At 38.5% G+C, this 24,819-nt stretch overlaps 2 protein-coding genes across 2 annotated transcripts; both read right to left on the bottom strand.

The window, feature by feature from the left end:
• Nucleotides 1–9,462: 9,462 nt before the first annotated feature.
• LOC117291388 lies at nt 9,463–14,784 on the bottom strand. The gene is made up of 6 exons (XM_033773040.1): nt 14,417–14,784; nt 13,542–13,634; nt 13,117–13,241; nt 12,650–12,771; nt 11,721–11,833; nt 9,463–10,758 (listed from the first exon to the last, which is right to left on the bottom strand). Exons 1-6 carry the CDS (start codon nt 14,615–14,617, stop codon nt 10,636–10,638), a joined length of 777 nt encoding a protein of 258 aa, XP_033628931.1. The 5' UTR covers nt 14,618–14,784; the 3' UTR covers nt 9,463–10,635.
• Nucleotides 14,785–15,994: 1,210 nt separating this feature from the next.
• LOC117291328 (proto-oncogene Wnt-3-like) lies at nt 15,995–23,755 on the bottom strand. The gene is made up of 5 exons (XM_033772970.1): nt 23,751–23,755; nt 21,470–21,711; nt 20,774–20,913; nt 19,808–19,957; nt 15,995–18,739 (listed from the first exon to the last, which is right to left on the bottom strand). Exons 1-5 carry the CDS (start codon nt 23,753–23,755, stop codon nt 18,260–18,262), a joined length of 1,017 nt encoding a protein of 338 aa, XP_033628861.1. The 3' UTR covers nt 15,995–18,259.
• Nucleotides 23,756–24,819: the final 1,064 nt, after the last annotated feature.

Raw genomic sequence — 24,819 nt, 5'->3', positions numbered from 1 at the left:
AATTAATTTTCACATGTTTGTTATTTCATGCGATACAGCAAGTGAGATGACTGGTGACAACTACCAATAGTGTCCACTGTCTTTAAAGGCAGTGGACACTATTGGTTATTACTTAAAATACCTATTCGCATTTAAATCTTTCTTGATTAGTCATGGGGAGATGACCTATTGAGCTACCATTTTCACAGCTTTGTTATTTTATGCTTATGTTGAGATACACAAAGTGAGAAGACAGGTCTTTGACAATTACCAATAGTGTCAATTGTCTTTAATTCATCAACCTTTTTTTCTATTTGTCTATGACGGACGTTATGTGCAGTGCTTCACTTGACATCATTGATCAACAATCCATGTAGGCCTACATGTTGTGTATAAATGCGACGGTCGGTAAACGCATGTCGGAACTCTCAGTGCAGTGTTGAAGTAACATTACAAATAATATATATCAGTATATTTTTGTAGGCGATTGAAACAATCCATGTTTTATGTTTTCGACACCATTATTTTTCTCGGTTGTTTCCCAGTAAACCAAGCTCTGGTCAGAACTGAAGAAATTTATACTATTTGAATTAAAACCTAAACTGGTACGCGCGTGCAGTCGTCGTAGACCAGTATTATAGGTTCTCATGAAATCAACTATTTGAAATGATCACTCCCATTAGATACGATCACTCCCAGTTTTTTTTTCATTGTCAGTTAAACAACGATGCTAAGCGGAATTTAAACACGTTTGATTTAATATAGGTTTTCTTGGTCAATTTCGGAAAATAACCAGTCAACTTAATTCGAATTAAAGCTATTTTGCCTCTCCGGTTTTTACTGCGTTTCAAATTCAGAGTTCGGTCATTCAATTTCGTTTGAGGCATTCAAGTTCCTAGCACCCTCATTCTTTTTCATGACACACAATCATCATTCAATTTATTAAAGCTGGTTCGACTACAGATTTAGCTGATTTGATCATTTTTAATTTCGTATTCAAATAAGTAAACAGAAAAACTGTTAAAGGCAGTCGGTTTCGTACCTTCACTTGTAAATCAAGCGAACCTTATTTTCATTATTTTATGTTTCAAGTAGACGTTACCTGGGGCCCCATAAGGTTTTTTCTTCTATATTTCTTTCGCGAGAGCTTTAATGGTTAACTGAGCAAGAACTGATATTTGAATGTGTTTTAATGTTTGTTTGTTTGTTTGGTTTTTTTTTTTTTTTTTGGGGGGGGGTAAACATTCGCCATCCATCAATCTGTTGGCGTTCCAGACATCTCGGCATGTTCAAGAGTGTCGAAAAATTTACCGCATGCATGCCTTTGACAATCGTAAGGAAACAAACAGTTTAAAACCAAGCGTTTTTAAGATTGCACAAACTCCAGAATTGACTGCCCAAAATGAAATTGAATGACCAAACGCACGCCACAAAAAAATCCTGTGAATTTGAATGCAGCTTCGATGACTTGTTAAATTGAATGATTATTTTGTTAAATCGAATGACGTAAAAGTACATTTTTGACTAGTCTTAGAAATAAATCGAATGACCTTTATTTAAAAGATTTGTTTAGGGACTGATAAGGTCTACATGGAATGACTTTAAGTCTTTACGTAAAGGCGCTTTATAAATATTTAGTTGTATGTATGTATGTAATCGGGGCCTAGCATCAATCTAATATTAAAGACATTGGACGCTATTGGTAATTGTCGAAGACTAGCCTTCACAGTTCGTGTATCTCAACATATTCATAAAATAACAAACCTGTGAAAAGTTGAGCTCAATCGGTCGTCGAAGTTGCGAGATATTAATGAAAGAAAAAACACCCTTGTCGCGTTGTAAATATTCATGTACATGATTGTGTGCATGTACATGTGGCGTATCGTGAATTTACGATGCAAGGTCGGTAAACGCAATGTTCCGACATCCATTTGACAACTCATATCATCTTATAATAATTCCGACACCCCTTTGTTTCGATATTCCTATGTTCCGATACCCCTATATTCCGACACCCCTATATTCCGACCGCCCTATGTTCCGTCATGTTATTTCGCAAATTAAAATGCCGACATGGAAAGACTTCATAAAATAAGTCGATCGGGGTCTATAATGATATTAAAAAGCAATCGTATTATTGTTTGGAATCTGCAGAGGTCGCAATTCGCGTTGTGTTGACAGAATTGGTTGTACGTACAAGTAAATATACATGTACACGTATGCTTCGTGTGCATGTACATGTGCATGTCGGAACTCATTTCTGAAGCGACGCACGTGGTTGGGGGTTTCAGGTCGGAACTCACGTATGTAGTTCCGACCTGCATATGTTCCCATAGCTCATCCTATGTTCCGACACCCCTATCTTCCGCTATCCCTATGTTCCGATATTCCTATGTTCCGACACCCCTATATTCCGACACCCATATATTCCGACCGCCCTATGTTCCGTCATGTTATTTCGCAAATTAAAATGCCGACATGGAAAGACTTCATAAAATAAGTCGATCGGGGTCTATAATGATATTAAAAAGCAATCGTATTATTGTTTGGAATCTGCAGAGGTCGCAATTCGCGTTGTGTTGACAGAATTGGTTGTACGTACAAGTAAATATACATGTACACGTATGCTTCGTGTGCATGTACATGTGCATGTCGGAACTCATTTCTGAAGCGACGCACGTGGTTGGGGGTTGCAGGTCGGAACTCACGTATGTAGTTCCGACCTGCATATGTTCCCATAGCTCATCCTATGTTCCGACACCCCTATCTTCCGCTATCCCTATGTTCCGACACCCCTATTGTCTGACACCTCTATGTTCGAAACTCATTGTTCCGACATCCCCCCAAAAGATTAAAACATAAAAAAATAAGTAAAAAATTAACCAGCCCGCTTCTTTTTTAACCAAAGATGAAATAAACCTTTCTGGGGAATGGCGTAAGATATAGACTACCGGCGGCACAATTGTGGATTACAGTCGGTGCAGTGTTTTAGTCGCATTGTTTTTTATGCATGTTGTCGGACCGGGTGTCGGAACACAGGGGTGGTTAGGTCGTTGGTATGGGGGTATCGGAACGTGTCGAAATGGTTATCGGATTTTATATAACACCCAAGCAGATCCTTGCCATTTGATTGGAGGATTGTCCGTCACGTGATAGCAAGTAAAAGTACCATTGCACGCTGAGTCACTCACCGTGCTTTTTCGTTCCATCCGAAAAGTACCATTGCACGCTGCAGCGTGCAATGGTACTTTTCGGATGGAACGAAAAAGCTGAGTAAAAACATCACTGCGTGCGCGTGTCTTTGGTAACGCATCAGGTGTTACTGCAAGAAGGCATAGTAAAATTACTAGAATTCAGCTTCTACAGTTGAAATTGTTTGTTTTGAAAGTTGTATCTTTCAATCAAAATGACAAAGATCTACTTGGATGTTATATAAAACAAATAATGAATGTTTGTCATTCGTGCAATGGTGCGAATATGTTCATTCGTTGAAAGATGGAATGTTCCATTCAACTCGGCTCCGCCTCGTTGAATAGAACATTCCATCTTTCAACTCATGAACATATTCGCACCATTGCACTCATAAACATTCATTATGTGTATAATATAGGGGTGTCGGAACCTAAGTTGGTCGGAACAGGGATGCCAGAATGTAGATCGTTTGAACATGGGGAAACTAAATAAACTTTGCACTGTGGAGGTAATCTTTGCCAATACCATGTAAATAAATCAGTTGTATATTAATGTGGGGATGCTGACAAGAAATGGTGATGAAACAAAACGATGTTTCAGGTGTTTTTTTCGACAGCTTTATTTTCATAGCATGTCATCACTGTCATTACCTGGTAAGTCTGCTGTCACCTAGCGTCCCAAAGTCTCCCATTGCTTTGTACGTTCGGTATTGTTGAGCGGTCATCGTTTGGAGCAGTGGGCATATATTTTGAGGAGAAATTGAAATAGAAGACTAGAATTTGGTCACAACCGGGTCGTATTTCTTTACACTTCCGTGGATGGAAGAACCGAATAAATTATTGTATGTTGATTCAAAAAACAAAAAAACAAAAATCCGCTCAAAATAATTTAGCCAAATCAAGGGTACATATTTACGGGCCACAAAGGGTTGCACAGTTTAGTTCCCGTTTTGCATTTCTTTAAAAAAAAACATTTCAGTGTTCTTGATGTACCATGATTTTTGTAATTTAAAAATATATACTGACTGACGTGAGTGTAAAAGCAAATACATTGTCTGTTGTGTGTAAATGGAAAAATGGGTTTAAGGGCATCAAATTAAACTTAATACAAAATCCAATATTTTAATCAGGTAATTTTTTAATTACAAACGCCCACGGGAGGCACTCGGTACGGACTTCCATTGGGAAAGCCATGTGATCCCCTCCCACGCCCACGGGAGAGGCACTTGGTACGGACTTCCATTGGGAAAGCCATGTGATCCCCTCCCCCAATACCAGTTTTGTATATGCGTTTATTTCTATTAGGCATACAGTGTTTAGGCCCCTATAAGTAAATTTTGTTCCCCTTTTTTCCTTCTCTCGCTTTGAAGCTATACAGATTCATTTAGTCACCACCACCAACAACAAACAAACAGCAATGTGACCGGGTGGAAAATGTATCGGTTTAATTCCATGTGTTCTATGTTGTGCCATCAGGGAAGTGGTTTAATAAATAATAATAATACAAATGATACACGAATTAAAGTTCCGACATGGATAACGAATATAATAGATGTTAAGTTTGCATCGGGGACAAAGAATATTAATTTTTGTACCCATACACCGATGTGTGTTAGCACTGTATACTCGGTACTTTCCCGAGTCCTGTGAAAAAATATCACAGGCATGTTACTCGGGTTGGATTCGCAAGGGTCGTGGGTTCGAATCCCACCCGAGTAACATGCCTGTGATATTTTTTCACAGGACTCGGGAAAGAACTGAGTATACAGTGCTGACACACCTTAAATAATTGTGCATTATCTTAAAGAGTTTCGCCACTGGAATTGTCCAGACAGCTGCCGAAACTTTCCAGACGTGTGAATTGTTATACTACTCCGGAAGTTAAACATTCTTTTGTAAAAATTAACCCTCAAATCATATTTTCTGCGAACCCCCCCCCCCCATACCATGTACTATGCACTTTTGGTGGTTTTTACTATTTACATTGGAAGAATAAACCCTTATAGCTTAGGATAATTATTCTCATTTTAATGTATACAACAGGGGTATTGAAAGTTGAAACGATTGTGTAATTTTGTCCGTCCCCCATTCACGGACCAAATACAACTTCTTTTTCTCTACTTCTTCTTTTTCTCTTATTTTACTCAGCTACATTTTAAAGAGATATACCCTATCGACAGAGTGAATACCACAAGTCCCTGATACCTTGTTACCTAGTTATTTAACTTAAAAAAAAAAAAGGGACGGACATTTTCTGTGCCTCACATTTTACCCCAAAAATGATTATCACGCTCTGTTGTTTATTCCCTAAGCATCGTAGTAAAACAAGAAACTGCTATCGTTCCGGATTTTACCCACCAAAATACCGCACAACGTATGGTGTACAAGATCTGTTGTGATCCCCAAGCGTGGTAGTAAAACAGAAATGATAGTTCCGGCTTTTACCCACCGAAAACCGCACAACGTACGGTGTGTGTACGATCTAATTAAATGGCAGAACCCGGCTTTTATCCAAGCTTCGGTACGACCCCATATGCTGTGTGCATCGTTGTTTTACCGACAAGAATAAAACTGTGAGTGATCGTTTCTGATTTAATTACCCACATTTTTTTTTAAGACCATTAAATTATTAGTACGACTGCACGCACGTATAGGCCGTCCAGTTCAATGTTTACAAATAAATTCGAATTGTAATTAATTCTTCAGTTCCGACCTGAGCTTGCTTAAGTTTACTGGATGGAAAATACATGACAAGCCAAGAAAATAAATGCCGTCGAAAACAAAAAATATGCAACTGCTTTATTTGTTTATATGGTGCTTCAATTCAATTCAATCGTTATGTTTTTCTAATTCAAAAAATAAGAATTGTTACTTATTTAGTGCAACTATATGTCAAAGACTACCAAGGACAGATCTAGAAAATAAATCATGAAAATATCAATGAAAATAATATAATATAATGGATACAGAGCAAACCAATACGGAGGCATTTACAGTCAGAAAGGCTAGCTGTTTTCAAATTCCTGACAAACATAACAAAATAATAAACGTTAGAGCCCATATGCATTATACACATGTGAGTTCCGACCTGCAAACTGCGGCCGTTGTAATCACACGCTCGCGACACACAACGCAAAGCGAGTTCCGACCTGCAATATTATAAGCGACCATCCCATAACCCACGCACCGCCCGATTACGAATACAGTGCCACTCTGCGTGCGTCTGTTGCATAGTCTGGTACCTGCTGTCCGATTTGTCCGTTATGCGATCAACAAAGTCTGTCAAATTTCCCCTTTTTTGAGTTCCGGGGTACTCTTGGGCAGAGTGAAGTGGGTATATGACAACAACTGATATTTACCACTATCTATATTTAATTCCGGCTGCTTAAATTACATATTTTAGAAAAACAGTGTATTATATTTTGAGTACCGGCAGATCAGGCAGATCAGGCAATTCCGGATTTTACCCACACCCCTTTTGCCCTTGTTCATTACTGCTCCATGCGCGCTGCCATTTTGAACAGTACCCAGATTTGTGTTAAACAACGTTACTAGCTTGTATACGTACAGGTAACAGACCACCCTTCATTCGATGGGAGACTTTTATTGCCGCTAGGTGGCGGCAGACTTACCAGGGCCCAATACATGTATTTTCATAAAGATGAAAAATTTGCTCAGCCAACAAAAATAGTGGGTCCCCAGTCACGGCAATTTTCTTATTTAGCTGGTAATATGTTTCTGTTGAGCAATAATTTTCTATGCTTAGCAAGTTTTGGTGCTTACAGGCTTTATTAATTTTGGCCCATTGCGTTTCGATAGTGGAAAGCTCAGCAGGAAACTCATTCACGGACTTCTCTACTTGCCGAATTCTCCTCTTAGTAGTGCCGAATTTCTTCACTAGTTTTCGTTAGCGAAGCGAAGTGCGCACTCGCGTATTATTTCCATGTTATGGAAAAATTAATAGCATTGAAATTTTTTCTACTAATCCGTTTTATTAAAATCATTACGCTTGGTGAACGTAAGCGCGGAATTCCCTGCTTCCGTAGGCACCGCTTATTAATTGGGTTACAAGGAGCTTCATCCACTGCTTCCCGCCACAGTTATGCTAATACGGTAAGCGCAGAGAAATTCGGCCCTGGGTGGGGCCAATTTCATGAAGCTCAGTGTCAAAAAATACTGCTGAAAATACCGCTCTGATAGGCAAAAATTGAGTAGGCCCAGGGCACCAGTCACAACAATGTAATTTTGGCTGGTAACCTATTTCCGTTAAGCAATACTTTTCTAAGCTAAGCAGGTTGTTTGTGTTGATACAGGCTTTATTAAAATTTAGCATATGGGCCAAATTATAGACAAAAGAAAAACATCCCTGCACATATAGTACAGTGGCAATGGAGACTTGGGCATTTCATAAAGGCACCGGACGCGTTCGGAATTGTCAAAGACCAGTATTATCACTTGGTGTATCCCAACATGCATACGTACATTAATAACAAACCTGTAAAAATTGGGCTCAATTGGTCATCGAATTTGTAAAAAGAAAAATTACTTTGTGCGCTTATGCATAAAAAAGGCTTCAGCCGACGTCGTTTATTTTTTTAGTGAGAAATTGCCTTTTTCTCAAAAATTACGTGACTTCAGAGGGAGCCGTTTCTGACAATGTTTTACAGCTCTCCATTGCTCGTTACCAAGTAAGTTTTTTATTTTTAACAATTATTTAGAGTCATTACCAATAGTTTCCAGTGCCATTCAGCAGAAATATGAAAGTAAAAATTAGCAGGATACCATCAATAACTTGACAAGGTAGTTTGGCCGACAATCATAATATTTTGGTAAGCATCATTTTTTTGTTGCGCTGCTCCTAGTGTTTATGCAGCTCAATTAGGGCCCTCAGTCTATAGTGGTGTTCAACCGATCCGACCAATCACCACTCGGAGTATCCGCTGGTCATGCCTTTTATTCCAGTTAGAGATTCTTCGCATTTTGGGGGATGAATGATAGAATGTGATCCTGTGGGTCAGCAACTCTGGGATGCATTGTTATGCAAATTACCGTACGCGTTTCTCTTGTGTTTCTTTTCACCATTGCTGATTTTGGCGACAGCAAAACACGGGTTTGTTGGAATGTTTAGCACTTTCGGTCTTAACATGGCCGTATTCTTCGGAAGTCTGTTTTCTGTTCTAATAATTATCCTCGCGAGTGGATAACCACATAACCTAGCGAGGGGGCATAACATCTACCGGGGCCTACAAATTGCAGTAGCTAGTAGGCCCTAGGTCTGCTGTTAGCGTGAATGAGTCGTACAGACGAATGCCCTGCACTACACGAAACAAGCAACCAATCGTGAGTAACATTTTAACTTAGATGGTGGAAATCTTGCTGTTCGACCTCCTCGGATTATCTTCGGATGACCACTACTTTACACATTTTCAACTAGCCATCATGATTGCAGAACAGACTAACAGATGAGACGGTGAACATCTTGTGATGTGGAAACATTCATGCCAGCAACAGTTACTTTCTCCTAATATAAAGCAAAGGATACGAAATGTTCTGATCGAATAAACAAGTGGAAGATCTATGTGTGTGATTTCATGTTCACAGTCTACCTCATGGAGACCGCGAACAAAACAGAAAAGGGAAAACAAAACGTCTCCATATGGGAACTCTAAAGACCGGGGTGCTCCACAAGGGATGTTATGAACAATGGGCGGTTCTTCCTGGGACAAAGGAATAGAACAAAAGATGTTTCAAGGGATGCAAACAACAGAACGTGTGTGCTTTATTGTCCGTGGATCCTTTTGACGGACAGAAATGCGGCAAGAGAGAGGCAAACTATGATCACATTGGCAAGTGATGAAAAGGTGGGTAACAATTATTTTGTATAATCAAATTATTATATCCTCCCAATTTTCATGAAGGTTTCCAGGATATTCATTTGACATGTTGATGTCAACAATTTACATTTCTTGACAAATTACGACAGGTGTCATAATGTTAACATGCAATAATGTTGTTTTGTTGATAGATCTTTGAGTATTGGAAATGTCACATTTGGCAGAAGTGAAATTGAAATGAAGTAACCAGTTAATTGGCATTTTGTAAGATTTTGTACCGACAAAGTTTCTTAAATTGCCCCCTCTACAAATAAGTGACCCTCGTTTCCTCCGTCCACATCGTGACAAATCACGCATGCGCCAACACATCCGCCTGTTGTAGGTTTTAAGACGAGTTGTATGCTTTCAATAGTATCAAAGAATAACGTGGTTGTAACGCATAACATTAACAAGGTTGAACGTTGAGTTGTAGACCATGACCCAGTGAATATTTTAATATTGGGAGCCACCTGAAATGTCAAAAGTGCAAGTATATGCCTTATAATCGTGCCAATCATAATAATGTTATTTCACATATCCCTCACATACACAACCATGTGACTCATACAACAGAGAAAACAATGCAAACATCCCAATTGGTTAACTCAGATTTATAATACTAACATTCCATACAGTAAACGTAAATAAAATAGTGTCAAGCTTCGTAAACCATAATGCTTATAAAATCTTTGAGTTACGCCCAAGGCAATTTGAGCTCTACGGTTTTAGTTACTAATGTCATGGCAAATTGACAGTTGACATAATTGTTGATTCATGTTTTTTTTTAAATGAATATGTTCCCCCGCGTGCATATTTTAGGCAAGAGTGGATCCGGAGAGGTGTTTAATTAGGGCTTCCACTGAAAGTGTAAGCATGCCGGGTTGTTTATTTAGCGTGATGCACTCACCATGGATCCGCCCACCAATAGGGTTGATTGATTGATCTGTATACCTTTAATTAGCGCGTTTTATTTCTTAGTGGGCACTCCATATTATGCAGGATTTATTAACATAAAGGTATATTATGATTAAAGAAACCCAACGTGCTGCCCCCTTACAATGCCCGACATGTGGTAGAGGGTTTTTCCAAATTGATGTCCACAATAACGCACCATTTTCCTCTTGAACACGCAGACCCACCCCTTCCGAAAAAAGGCAGCAAATAAAAACCAAATCAAACCTGTAATGAATTCCTGAGATTCACTGAAAACAATGGAGACACAATTATGAGGGGGTACACCATGCCACATTTTATTGAATATCAAATGTGTCCCTTGTCACAAACTCAATTTTGGTCAATGATATTGTGCATCTAAGTTCTTTGCTCATCCATATCTTTTTTTACAAACCACATTCCGACCACGTACCTACAGGTTTTCTTAAAGATTATGTCACACAGTTTTTCCACAATGTCCTCAATATAAATTTCATTAGCAATTAAAATAATACACCTCATGAAACAGTTGACGAAAACATATACACAAGATCAGGCCACTCTGACAGCAAATCATCCTCATCATCTTCCTATACTTTGCAGAAACCTCCTCTGGAGTATACACGATTGTACTCGCATATGATGATAAGTTGACACTTTTAGCACCTGCAACCCACATTAGGGATGCATGCTTCTCCTGACAGACAACACTCTATCTTCCCCGGGAGGTACTCGCATCTTTCCTCTCCAGCCGGGCAAGATTTCTTCGGACTACTGTATTCCTGTGTTCAGGGAATGATTGGAAAGAGGAACACTCATTATAAAGTTAGCAGTGATTGATTGATTGGCAATTGTCAGTTGAGTGATGTATCGGTAATCATCGTCCATTAGAGGGCGAGTAGTCCTTGAAACATTGTATAAGATTGACAGACAATAAAGGAAGGATCTAATTTTAGACACTCTTATAGAAGGCTGCCAAAACGTCAAGGTTTCAAAGTATCAAGGTTTATTGTTGTCCATAGTTATTTTACAGTAACAAATTTAGTACAGGAAATAGCATGTATACACGTTTCAAATAACACTTGATCACTAGGGCATAATTTCCTGGACCGTGGAATTTTGTGGATGCCTAAAGAATCGTGCACTTTATTTAGGGTTCCGTAAAAGTCAATTTCATAAAGACGTTAAGCAGAATGTACTGCTTGACATACTTGTTTGCCCACAATAATGGCGAGCGAGAGCGTGGCATCAGCAGCCGCGTGTGACGTCATGACAAATGGGCCAATAGCAAGTAGTACACAAGATCCCCCAACGGGAGCGCTAAAAATATAGTTCAACGTACAGTAGGATCACCAAGTCATTATTATTTTTTTTGAACCGCTCGATTGCTTTAATCCTATGTACGTGTTCACAATAAAAACCAACATCTGAAAATTTCATTTCTTAAGGTGTGGTCGCGTTTTTTAGATGTCGCCAAAAATCCGGCACGAATAGTGTCCACACAAGGGGAATGAGAATCGTTTATTACGCGCCTAAGCGGTAGTAAAAACAATTATACCTTTACATAAACCACATTACCTCAAAATGAAATGTTTCTAAAAATGCTTCATACTACCAAGCGTTGATGTAGGCCTCTAACCAAGAGTTATTATTGCCAATAATTTAAGAGTGTTTACAAAACGTAAAGACCCTTCGTTCCCTTTAACAGTGCTATACAAGAGTGTTATACATGCCCTGTACATACCTGATTCTTGAGTAATGGATTAATGACTTTACTCCAATCGTCCAGTGTCCAGTCGATACCAAAGTCAATTCGAACATCGTTGATGAGAGCAGTCGGTGTCCCCGAAACTGTCCCTGTACACAAAAACAAACTGCTATTATAATTCACAACTGACGAACACTGACAGTTCCAATGTGGCCATTCTATGATTGGGGGTTGGGCGGTTTATAAACGTCAGTCCACCCAACAGGGCCCAATTTCATAGAGCTGCTAAGCAAAACAATTTGCTTAGCATGAATTTGTTTGCCTTTTAATAAAAACAGGATTACCAACCAAATTTCCACGTGATTTTCAGGATAAGCAAACAACAGCTGAATACATGTAACAAGAAATATGCAACAAATGGAAATTTGGTTGGTAATCCTGTTTTTATCAAGGAAGAAATGTGTGTGCTAAGCAAATTTTTGTGCTAAGCAGCTTTAAGAAATTGGGCCCAGGTCGTAAGCATTGACATGTCCATTTATGCTGCAAGGGCATAAAAGGTTGTCTCAGTGGTTTCTTTGAAGATTTGAGTGTCTTCAAAGATTACGTACACGGGGAACAAACGTATACTTTGGAGAGTAAGCATTACATCTTTTCAGATTCAGATCTGGCGAATGTTTTCCTGCATTTCACCTCTCTGGACCCGGTTTATTTCCCACGACCTCAAATCAGAGCGTGCATCAGGTGGGTTTATGGGTTTTCAGTCCCTACCCGATGTCATGGGTTTTCCACAACTTTGGGTTTTCATCTAACCTCTTAAACTTAAGCATTTCCTGTCGCGTCCAATGACCATCCCGTTCGTGGCACTTGTGCTGTTGGATGTATACTGCAATAATTGTTTTCATTCTGAATATTCCGAACACAAGTTCATAAAATCTCATTAAAACAAAATTGAAATCTGATCTTACGTGAACAGGCATACTTCCACATGACAATGGCGTCTTCTCTCGAAGCATCAGAGTCAACGAGATGAGGGAGCGTTTCACTCTGTTTGATACCAGTGGCTGTAAAAAGGTCATCTGCGAACATCCTATAGAAAGAAAATTATTTAAAGTGTTAATCCTACTTGTGAAACTTGTCCAAGGAATACTTATACTATCAATCGCGCACGCATATATACAGGCTGGTTTGTTTATAGAAGTCTTAATGTTTTGGTGTTCACTCATTTTAGACGCACTCCTGTTACTGGAGGCATCAATGCCAGGAACATTAAATCATTACTCCTTTTCTGCTAGCAGTTGTTACCGGTTATGTGTAAAGAAAATAAATACATTACTAAAAACAACGTGCATTAGTCGTAGGCATGTATAGGGAAATACGTCAACCATCTTAATAGTAATGCAGTACACGGAAACTTTTGGTTGAATTGACTCACTGTAGAACAACATCTTGAGATTGTTTCAAGATGGCGGAGTTGTAGTACTTGGCTTGATTCTTGAACATGTACGTGAACCACGTGTAGACTTTCTCTGGTGCAATTTTGTTGAGAACATAGGATACCTGTATGTAAGACAAAAAATATTAAATGAGTGCGATGAATTTGATTATTTTGTATGATGGATGCAGGAGATAGGTGGCAGGAGATCCCCCCCCCCTCCCATTCCCCCAATACGGCGAACTGTGTACAAACCACAGAGATATGGGTTCTTTAAGTCTGTGGTACAAACTTCTTCTGATAGCGCCCTCTTTTGAAACATCCTCCTTCAGCCCGCGTTAATTTTCCACAGAATCTCCGGCGGACAGAATTATCTGGGTCACCGCCAACAAGCGTCACATTCCATTCTAACTCAGTGTAATTACCTGTGCGGCTGGAAATGAGGCCCGATGGTACGGCAGCGGGAAAATAAGCACCTCGAAGGTAACCATATGCGCATGGTTGTAAACCTCGGCTACCTGAAATACACACACACAATTTTATTAAAACGTTATAATGATTGTAAATTGATTGGAACAACTCGACTCCTTAAATTTTAAGTGTTTTGTTTTCTTTTTATTTTGAAGAATATCTATAGCTGAACCTGGCCCGCCAATATATTGCACATCAGAAACTCTTTTAAAATATTGGCTTCCAGGCAGAGCAATAGAAAAACGATTTTCCTTTGTACATGTCTATAAATAGTTGACATAGTTGTTCACCTTTCTTATTGAATGCACTTCTAAACACACCGTCATTTTTTGCCTGCAGCAATTGCACGGATTTTAATATCTTTAAGTTATGGTAAGTTTGTGCATGGCGATGTAATGGTTATTTTCCCATTCTTCCATGGCTTGCAGCTGATGGTTGGAAATCCCTGGTAGGCCTACTTAGTATCATCTTATGTAAGTCAATAATCCATGAGACTCGGCATAAATTAAAACACATAGTACTACATACAATAGCTGTTTTTAGGGGTGTGTGAAAAAGTGATTGTGACGAAATGGTACTTCTAAACGCACCGGTCATTTTTTTTGCCTGCAGCCAAAGCTATGCAACAGCTTATTTCATTTTCTCAAAAATAAAAATCACACACAATTGCACCCAATCTCCGATAGATGATGGATCAGAGGTTCCGAAAGCTCAATCGAGACTGTATATGTGGTATAAAGTGAGGCAAAAATACAAAAAGCATGGGAATAAATTCAAACAACTGTAAATAAAGTTTTAAATCTTAATTTTAAAATATATATCACAATACCTGTAGCAGTGTGGGCCATGCTGCCTTACAATCAGGACAAGTCAAGTCTACGAATACTTTGAGTTCCACCGGTGCCGTGCAGGAACTGGCGTTGTAGACGAACCCTCTCGGTGGTCTCTTGGGTATTGGGACGCCCTGTGATACCCCCGTACTCGCTGTGCCCAAAAGGACAGCAGCTATGAAGAATATGGCGAGTGTCATCTTCTTATTCGGTTGAATTCCAGCTTCATTCAAAATTTGTTTTTAAAGTTACCAAGCACCTGCGAGTACTATGGTGTGTGTTTGAATGAGCGAATTGTAGTAGGTGTTCTGCACTCCCGAAAGAACTCGTGACTGAAATGACTACAGTCAATAACAACATAGGTATGGAGGGGATTATTTGTTATCATTCTGAACGTTGCACACACCCGTAAAATTTAGCATGTGATGTACGGTACCTTGTGACTGATAAGCCACTCTATTTACATACCAAGAAGATATGTATGCAGGCCTATACATGTACATTTAAATGTACCTGTTCATTGACCCACTGCATACACAATTTAGTCAAGGACGTGCGCTTAGAAAGAATCACATGACCAAAACAGTATCACCTGACACAGGATGATTTTACTTCCGAAAAGTTGCTTTGTCATCGTTGTTGCAGGCTTTCATAATAAGCTCATTTGTGTAGCAAATGTTATCAATGCATCTGCAGTCCATCTATATTGGAAACCAGGGCCAAGCTTTCAAAGAATATCTCACTACAAATGCCTAAATACATTACTGAATAATAAAAGAGAAATCACATCAAATTCGATGTGCGGACGCAATATTTCTCAATATTGTGCGACCAAAACAACACCAAGTTGTTGATAAACTCTGGCCATGTTCACTGGGGGTATGGGGGTTGTGCACCAACGTCAGTCAACCAACCAACTTCTCAGAAATTCCAATTTCAGGTACATACTTTAGTCCGCAATTTAAATCCTGAAGCCCATTTTAAAGACACTGCAAACTATAATTGGTAATAGTCAAAGACCAGTCTTCTCACTTGGTGTATCTCAACATATGCACAAAATAACAAACCTGTGACAATTTGAACACAATTTGTCGTCGAAGTTGCGAGATAATAATGGAAGAAAAAACACCCTTGTCACGAAATTGTGTGCTTTCATATGCTTGATTTCGGGGACTTCAAAATCTAATTCTGAGGTCTCGAAATCAAATTCGTGGAAAATTACTTCTTTCTCAAAAACTACTCCAGAGGGAGCCGTTTTTCATACCACCAACAGCTCTCAATTATTGCTTGTAACCAAGGAAGTTGTTATGCTAACAATTATTTTTGAGTAACTACCAATAGTGTCCAGTGTCTTTAAGTGTCCCTCTAATGTGTGCACTGAAACAGAATATCTCAACGCAAGATCTACACAAAATTTTCCCAAATGTTTAGGTTGCCTAAACTAGCTGTAAGCGTATGATGTTGGCCCCGGTTCTCACCCTCCACTGCTCGTGTTCAAAAAGTATTTTAAAAAATCACATGTTTGTTTAAGCATGGACCAGTCATCAAGGGACAAATAAATATCAGTCAAATACAAGTTTGCATTTTATAAGAAATATTTTGTTTATTTCGTCGTAAAAGTAGATGCAAAAAAAGCCTTATTTATATAAATACATGAAATACACTGCACCGAATGCAATGCATTATACTATGATATAAAAAGGTACATTAATGCGGTTCAGGCACAATGTACACGTACATGCTAAATTAATAACAGCAATTTCAGTATATAAATCATAACTCGTATCAACCACTTCGCCTTAAAACAGGATATGGTTATTAATTTTAATATATGAGAAATGTTCAGATAAATTTGTACATCTCAAAAAAAAATATCTTTTAAGTGAAGTATATTTTGAAGTGTTGGTTATTTCGATTTTACACCATTATGGAAAACGAAGTGTTGTCAGAAACAAACTGAAAACAAGACCCTTCGTATCGTTGGTGTAGATCAAGAAGGTTTTAGAATTGTCTCAACTCAACAATGTTTGAAATGTCACGGTGAGAACACAAGCCACAATGCAATGGCTCTGAAAAGAGCAGTCAAAAACTCAACGTTATTAAATCAGTAATTACTATACAGCACCGTTTTACTATGGAGTCTACGAAACGCATTATATAGGCCCTAAGAGTGTATTTAATATGCAGCTGAATGTGGACTTATTCGTATACATAGGCCTTATATGTAAATTGTTTTGCATGCAAATTTGCTAATTTGCATAAAATTGTATCCATTCATAAATCATATTGGTAGATGAAACAGACAATATTTATAACATTCCGGCCCTCTTTGCTAGGATGTCTGTATCAACAGTGAGGAGTTAGTTGGTACACTATGCATTAATTTTATGAAAAAGGACCAGACTATCCCCTTCCAGCATCAGGTTGGTTACACATTTAAACAGAGTAAACCAAAATGGTGGTAACACGAAAAAGGGGCCTACGGTATTGCAAGGCACTTCATCCAAATTTCAGACTACGGAATTTGTTTATTTTCAAGTGAGACTGTGTTTAATGCTGTAAAGTACCATATTAAAGTGGGTGCTAACTTCTTCTTTTTCAAAATTATAATTTCAATAATACTCAATAAATAGTCATCATAATACATTTTAACGATCGCAGCAAATGATTTTGTTAAACTTGTCAAACCATATGCCGACTTTTGAGCTGTGTTTTTGTACAGTATACAATGCTACATTTTTACAGAGCTACGACGCCTTTATCGGTTAAAATACACATATTCAAGTAGTTTTTTAAAGGTAACATTCTCTAAATGTTTTTAATTACACACTCATTATTCTTTTACTAAATTATGGTACCCAAACTTGATGTTCCATCATACCATTAATAATCCATACCATGCGTTTAGGACGCCAGACTAAAGATGGCCGCCCGTCAATACAAAAAAAACGAGAAGCGAACTGCTTACAATTAAAAATAGTATATACAGAGTCATTAACAATATCTACACATTCGATCGTTATATTTAATACTTTGCCATACAGCTTTTAAAAAAAGTTCATTGTATGAAGGGACGTTTTAGTATAATTTGTTTATTGAAAATCATAGTAAAAAAGAACACGGAGAATACTTAGTGCGCCCTCTTTGTCAGTGATAAGGTATCAACTTAATGTGACGTATGGTCAAAGTGACACACATCAACCAATGGGAGAGCTGTAAATTGCCATACAGCCAAAATGGCAGCGTGCACGAAATGCTTCAAAGCATGATACGTACAGATAACTACACACATTGCATTCTCTGGGTTCTCTTTTTATATGAGGGAATATTATCATTATATCAATGCATCGGGCACCTAAAGTATAGTTCAAATTGTATAGGTAGATACCGAAAGGGTCAACACAAATGTTGTGTCGCTTTTGTGGCGAATCGGGCAGCATGATGTTAAAGTTACTAGTAACTGGCCCACAACTGTCTGCTTGCAATGCATTATTTTAGTGACACCTTCTGCCTATAGTTAAAGCCGCTCGCTATGTCAGATTAGACCAGCGAGTTCATTGAGTCATTGTTCCTCTACGAAACTTGTGTGCGATTAATCTAAAAAGAGTCCTCGAAATGGCAAATTAAAGCCGAAACTTTGCCAAAATAGTCCTAAAAGGTCAGAAAAGGGATTTGAATATGGCGTTTATCAGTTAAAAGTTGAGTTCTTCATTGTTACCATTGTAACCAACGGTAGTCAAAAATCAATTCCCAGGTCAACACGGCAATGACAATGTTTGAAAGAGGTAAAACAAAAAAAGGGATAATAAAAAAAGGAACCCAGTATCCTATTTTCAATTGTTTTATTTACACGTGTGAATCTCATAACTCCTTTCGCAATTGTCGCACAGGACCTTGCAGCACCAGACGAACTGGCAATTGCAACGCTCCGTTACCTGGTGCACGATGGTGTTGTACCCTCTGCCGCAGCACATGAGCTGGCACCCGTCGATCGCGTTGGATGTCTTGTTGCACTGGCGACCCACCGTGCCGAGAGAGCCAAGCTCGGGGTTGAACTCGCAGTAGTCCGGTGAGCTCTCGTAGTACACCAGGTCAGCCTTGGTCGGCGGTTTATAGAGGAGTGATTTGGGCTGCAGGGTCTCGATGCGGCCCCGTGCCTCGGACTGACGGACGATCCGCATCTCGGCAGCGCTGTCGTACTTATCTTTCATCAACAGGCCGAGTTTACGGAACGGGATCATCTGCCACCAGCAGGACTGGAGCTCGCAGCTTCCCGATATACCGTGACATTTGCACTTCAACTCGAGACTGTCTGATACTGCCTGCAATTTGAAAACAAGAAAACGCAATGAGCGATAGTTTTAGATAAAATATAATAATGTTTAATTATCACTTGTAAAAACAAATATTTGTACAGTGAAATTCGTTTTGGTTTTGCGTGTATGGTTGCGTGTATGGTTATATGAAATTCGTTTTGGTTTTGGTTATATGAAAATTACACTAAAAATTTACCATTTAGACAAAAATACATTGAAATTTAATATAAACATCTGTGTAAAGTATTACAATATACAAGCGAAATACGAAAGATAAAACGATTGAATTAAAATCAGAAATAGACATAGAGCTAGAGATCATAGAGCTAATAGTTATATTCCAAAAAGACATTAAACAAACTTCGAAACTTCCTTCGCACACAAAAGTAAAAAATGTCTGATCTGCTCCACCCATACACGCCCAAGCCCTACGATCCAGAGTGATGTTCATTTCTAGTATTTGAAATTTTACAAATCAGAAATAGACGTACTTAGTTACGTTCTGAAAAAGAGCTGACTGTGTAACAACTATACCTTTTTATAAGTTATACTCAGTATAATACTAGTACCCATAAAGATGACTTAAAGTTTTAGGCAAATCTGAAAATCATTTTTGTTGAACATGAAAAAGGAAAATATGATCCTGCAGGCGTGACCGAAAACTACTGTAGTACAATGTTCCCAATTTGAATAAAACCTCAGAAAATATTGTTTGAATCGTTCAAACATTCTGGCAAGAACGAGATCATAAGTTCTCAAACAAGATAAGTCGTTTGGGCAATGAGTCGTTCGTATAAGGATCGAATTTTGTCTCGTTCGAATCGTAAGTTTTGAACGACGTACTAAGTATTTCGATCAACATCACTCTCCTCCACCAGGAACTCAAAACACACTTGTTCTTGCTTGCTTTCCAACATCTTGACAAAACTTGACCATCGCCTTTGAATGGTTCTCTTTTTCAGTTAAGTGCGCCTTATAAATGCTGTAGTTTATTATTATTATATCGTTCCAACTACTTAAAAGTACGTCGTTTGCTCTTCTGTATAAAAAAAAAAGAATCAGTAATAGGTTTACCTTGCGTCCAGCCTCGTCATTGTGTTTATCCATGATGACACTGGCCCTGTTCCTGAGCTCTTTGGAGCTGGTGAACTTTCGGCTAAAGTCGATACCGAAGTCAACATCTTCGCTGCACCCTCCCCATCGCCACGTGCTGTTTGCAACTATCTGATACCAGACAAAATGAAATAACAAAATATTAATTTATAGACGGACAGTTTTTATCTTTCCAAAAAGTGTTCGCCTGAGCTTCATAATCAATGACAGCCCATGGGTCGGTTTCACAAAGACAGTCCAACTTAGGACCAAGGAGTTATTACAAACTCAAGGCCATCCCGTAAGATAGGACGAATAACTCATACTCACTCGTTGTGAAATCCACCTCAGTTCAATTTGCAACCCCTCTTGCAATTCTAAGAGGAAAACACGGAAGCTTCTGGTCCGATTTTTTAATTTCTGTGAGTTATTTTTGTCAGTAATTTGCGACGAATGACAAGGATGAACCAGCCTCAATATACAGCAGAGAACAAAATTGTGTAAATAAAAAAATTATCACCGCAATTTGGACTTTCTGTGATAAGTCTCTCGCTGCAAAATATAATTTCGACATTTAATTTGTGAACCAGATTATTTTTGAACCCATATTTTGAATGCTACTAAGAAATCTTTGGGCAAACTACTCGGCCATAGTCAAACACTGGGTAATACAAACAAAAAGAGTGAATGGCTCATGGGTTAGAAGAATATTAACTATAAACATAAATAGAATAGTAAACTTGCGGGTACAACCATGAGTAAAATCTCTTTTGAAGGAGTGGTGGCTCTGAAAAGAGCCGACTTGGTCTCGACGTTTCGAACAGTATACTCGTCTTCATGAGTTGTTTCAACTTAGCATGCTTAATAATAACACATCATACTTGAAGAATAGAAGAAGACGAGGATATAGAATTGAAAAGAGAAATATTGAGTGCGAGGTTTACGTACCTGGTGGGGTTGATCAGTCGGGCCCTGGTGCCGTGTGTCACAGCTGCATCCAAGGTAGTCGCCCCTGGAACACGCTCTGCTGACAGAGTACGCTACACCTGCGGAAAATATGGCATTCACGAAAGCCTTCTCTCTCGAACCTGGCGAATAAAAATATTATATTTACTAGTTTAGAAAGCTTAACAAAAAGTCTGGTACAAAACAATCAAATGCAACTTACATGAAACAAACAAGTATACAATGGTGTCAGAATGTGATCATTTGCAGGTAACTTGTAGAATGCAACTTCGTTCCCTTGGTGATCGATGAATAGACTTCGTCATTATACTGCCACCATTTTGGTCATGTTCCCAAATGCAACATCCAATGGATACTGATGTTCCTCAAACAAAATGTGGACCCTACTATCCACCCAACGACTCAGTCCCGTTTGATTTGAGTGAAAGAAAATCACGATTGGTTGTCAAATAATTACGGAAATATTTCAGCTTTTAAATATCAGGGAGCAAGCATCGTGTTACTTCAGTTTTTGCGTATTATTGTTAAGATGAATGTTCCCTATAAGGTGTTTTTTAGTTCATGAATGTTATACATGCTTTGTTAGCATTTGTTGTATTCTGTTTATGTATAAAAACAAACTTGGACTTCCATGATTATAAGGGTAGTAAAATACACAATTTTAAATAATATTCCCACCTCTTTGTAAAACTTTTCCGAACACAGACTCGTCTCCGTCAATTGTTGTACAATTCCATCGGCGTCCTTTGAACTGAAACTGACACTCCACGATACCCTTGTTGGCGCCCTCAGCGACGGTCGGGACAAACTCCTCGTTTTGTTCACAGAAACGGAGCTGTCTGTTCTGGAAACCAGGTATGTTTCTACACGGGTATTCGAAAATCTGGTCATCTGCAAATGTGTAAGCAGTTCCAAGTGTCCTGCAAAATAAAAGAGAGAAGAAGTTGGTTATGTTTCAAAAAGAGAAAATTGTGATGATATCAGACGTCTGTTTCAAAATTCAAAAAGTAATTCCTTCTTTAACTACAAATGCCCCTGGTCATTGCCTTGGTGCCCTTAAATTGCTTTCAGTTTACATTTAAAATTTCCCCAAGGGTGCCCTGTACCAAGGAGAAAAATCCTTGGTGCCCTTGCCATTTCATAACGAAGTATACATAGGCCTGGATGCATGTATCTTCTGTACTGATATTGCATTTACTTCAAACGAAATCACCTTCGCATAGTTGTGGTTAGGGAACATTTTATGCCATAATTATTTACTAACCATAGCATCAAAAGAAATATTTATCAAAATATAAAATCTCCTTAAAAAAAAAACCATAAAAGACTCAGAAATTGTTGTTTACAGAAAGCCCTTTGCCTCTCTGTTTAATAATCCCACACTTTCGGTATATTAGTACACGTAAAGGCGCCCGCCATTTTTATCGAACAAATAAACGTCAGTGAGCACAATGACATCACTCGTTTGAAGTGTGCCGCAATTTTACGGTTACCAGAGCTTTAGGTCTGTAAACCTCCAGGGAACAAAGATGATTTTGATCAGTTTTAAGAAATACTTTTTTTCATGCATGCTTTTTAACAAAAATATTAGTCATGGTCGGCCATAACATTGGAAGCAGCTGAAGCTGACTGACGCCATTAAAGGCTCGATGGATGGTATATTGTGTTTAATGGGAAGCACTGTTAAGTGCATGTATTGTGGTAGTGTCAATGTGTAATTTATTACAGAGAAGCTGGATGGAAACATTGCATTATTGAAAGTCAAATTGCTTGGAGTAGACGGGAGCCAGTTATAAACTACATTGAAAACATGCTAACTGATATTGGTTTCATCCAAAATACAACACTAATTTGTAGTACAGGTTCTTCCTCACTTTGGCTCGTATTAAGTTGACACGTGTTACTGTTAGGCCTGATATTTCATGGAGGCAACGAAGGCGATTGCATCCATGCCCCCTGATCATTGCCTTGGTGCAGTAGAAATTTACAATTTCATCATGTGCCCTTTACCAAGGGCAAAATGCCTTGTTGTCCTTAAAAACAACGAAGCACACTGTCATTACTGTTGTTATTTATATATGGCCAAATATTTGTTGAATCTAAAAATAGTTCAAAGTAAAATCTTTTGTGAAAAGTGTCGAGTATCACGATCTGTCGCAATGGTACAAATTTGTCCCCATAATCATGACTCATTGTATTTAACTCAGAACCGAGTTTGTCGCCCTCTGCCGCTGAGTTCGAATAATTCCAGCTATTGTTCTCTTCTATTTTCTGCGGTTCAATGCCGTTCAGTGTTCTTTATAAACGGATCTTTATGCGTGAACCGGAGATTCTTTTCTTAAAGTTTAATCATCAAGAATTTCCCCTGTTTTTCCTTCTCCTTTCTTTCCTTTCTCACGCATTCTCTCTCCCTCCATTTGTATTTAAAACCAGCGACTCTTGACACTGATTAAATCCGAGAATTTCCCACCACGTTCCAAGGCCCCGGGCGTAAGTTATCAATCTATGTCATCTTTTGGGCAAAAAAACCCTGAATTATCGACGGATGATAAAGGAGCGAGGGAGCCTTAAATTCTTCGGAATTTCAGTTCCTTTATGGGCAAACGAATTGGGAAAAAAGACCCATGCAATAGGATCGGGGTATCTTTATTGCGCATTATTAAAGAGTTGACCCCATGGGAACAGTTTCGGGGCACCCCAGTGACATCGGTGAATATCGAACGAATATATTATACATCTCGCTATGTAAGCCGAAATTGTTTGCAGTTTTAAAGCGGAGTTGATGCGTGTCACAAAAGTACCCGTGTGAAAAGTATGTTCATTCAATACTCGAACAATGTGTTGTGTAAGGCGGAAGTAAACATTCAACTTATGATGAAACAAAACATGATCCTTCCGTGGAAAATTCACCCTGGTCCTCGCTATAACCGAATTATCAATACTCAACCGGTTTACTCACGGCATAATTTTAACTACTTCGTTAAGACTCAACACCAGTGTCTTATACATGCACCATTACGCATCGTGCACAGAACCATCGTTATATAAGACAGGCATGCAACTGTAACTTCATCAAAAAAAAAGAGGAAAACAACAAAATGTCAATGATTGTGTATAGCATTTTTCATATTTGAATGGTAAAACTGAGATTAGAAAAAGTGGAAATCAGCCGATCCGAGGAAAAATTGCTTGCCTGGTAAGAGCATTATGGTGGTTTTGCTTATAAAGAGTACATTCTGAAGTCAGAAATTTCATTTCTGCTTTGTGGTTCTTTGTTTTGCTGTCCTCTTATAACAACATTCCTGTTATTAAGATGTAATTTGGTCAGTCACATACCTTGTTATAAGGAGAGTCGACTGTGTAAATGTTTCACTTGCTTTGTAATTTCACTTTGCTTTCATCGACTTGCTTCAAATCAGCCTATATTTAAATTTTGTATACGGTATTGTAGTAGGGAAGGGTATTTCAAATTATACTAAAAAAAACATCACTTTTTAAAAGGAATGTATGTCACCGTTTTCTTCTTCACGTACCCGACGCGTTCACTGAACAAATTATCAAGAGCGCAAACAACCATTACTTTTTAGTCTGATTGAAACTGACGTGTATGACCAACATTTAAAATAATTATATTTTTGTAAACAAGCTTTCACAAAAGATTTTGTCAAGTTTACCAGCAAAATAACCGATAGATCAAGTTCTTTATATTGAGGACAATGTGATTAGTCTAAGGGGCGACCAAGGCCTATATGTTGAAGGTCAGTTTCTGACCGTTAATAACAATCAATCCCCTCTGAAAAGTCACAGTTTAACGACGTTAAATATGTCTTCTCGTAAAATGTGGTCTTGTTGAAAGATAATCGTTACACGAATACAGGTACCTTGAAAACTTGTTTGTTCGTTCGCACTCAAAACGATCCGCGGCTTAAACGAAGAGTCCTAACTGCTCACAAGTACTTTTTAACCCCCGGGGTAAAACTAAATGGTGAACAATTGCAATTGGCCTTCCAAGTTTTGAGTACTAGCAA

This window comes from Asterias rubens, chromosome 6 (genome assembly GCF_902459465.1).
Source record: "Asterias rubens chromosome 6, eAstRub1.3, whole genome shotgun sequence".
In the NCBI taxonomy this organism is placed as follows: Eukaryota; Metazoa; Echinodermata; class Asteroidea; order Forcipulatida; family Asteriidae; genus Asterias; species Asterias rubens.
Note: the sequence above shows the minus strand (reverse complement) of the source record. Positions and strands in the feature narration are given on the sequence as shown.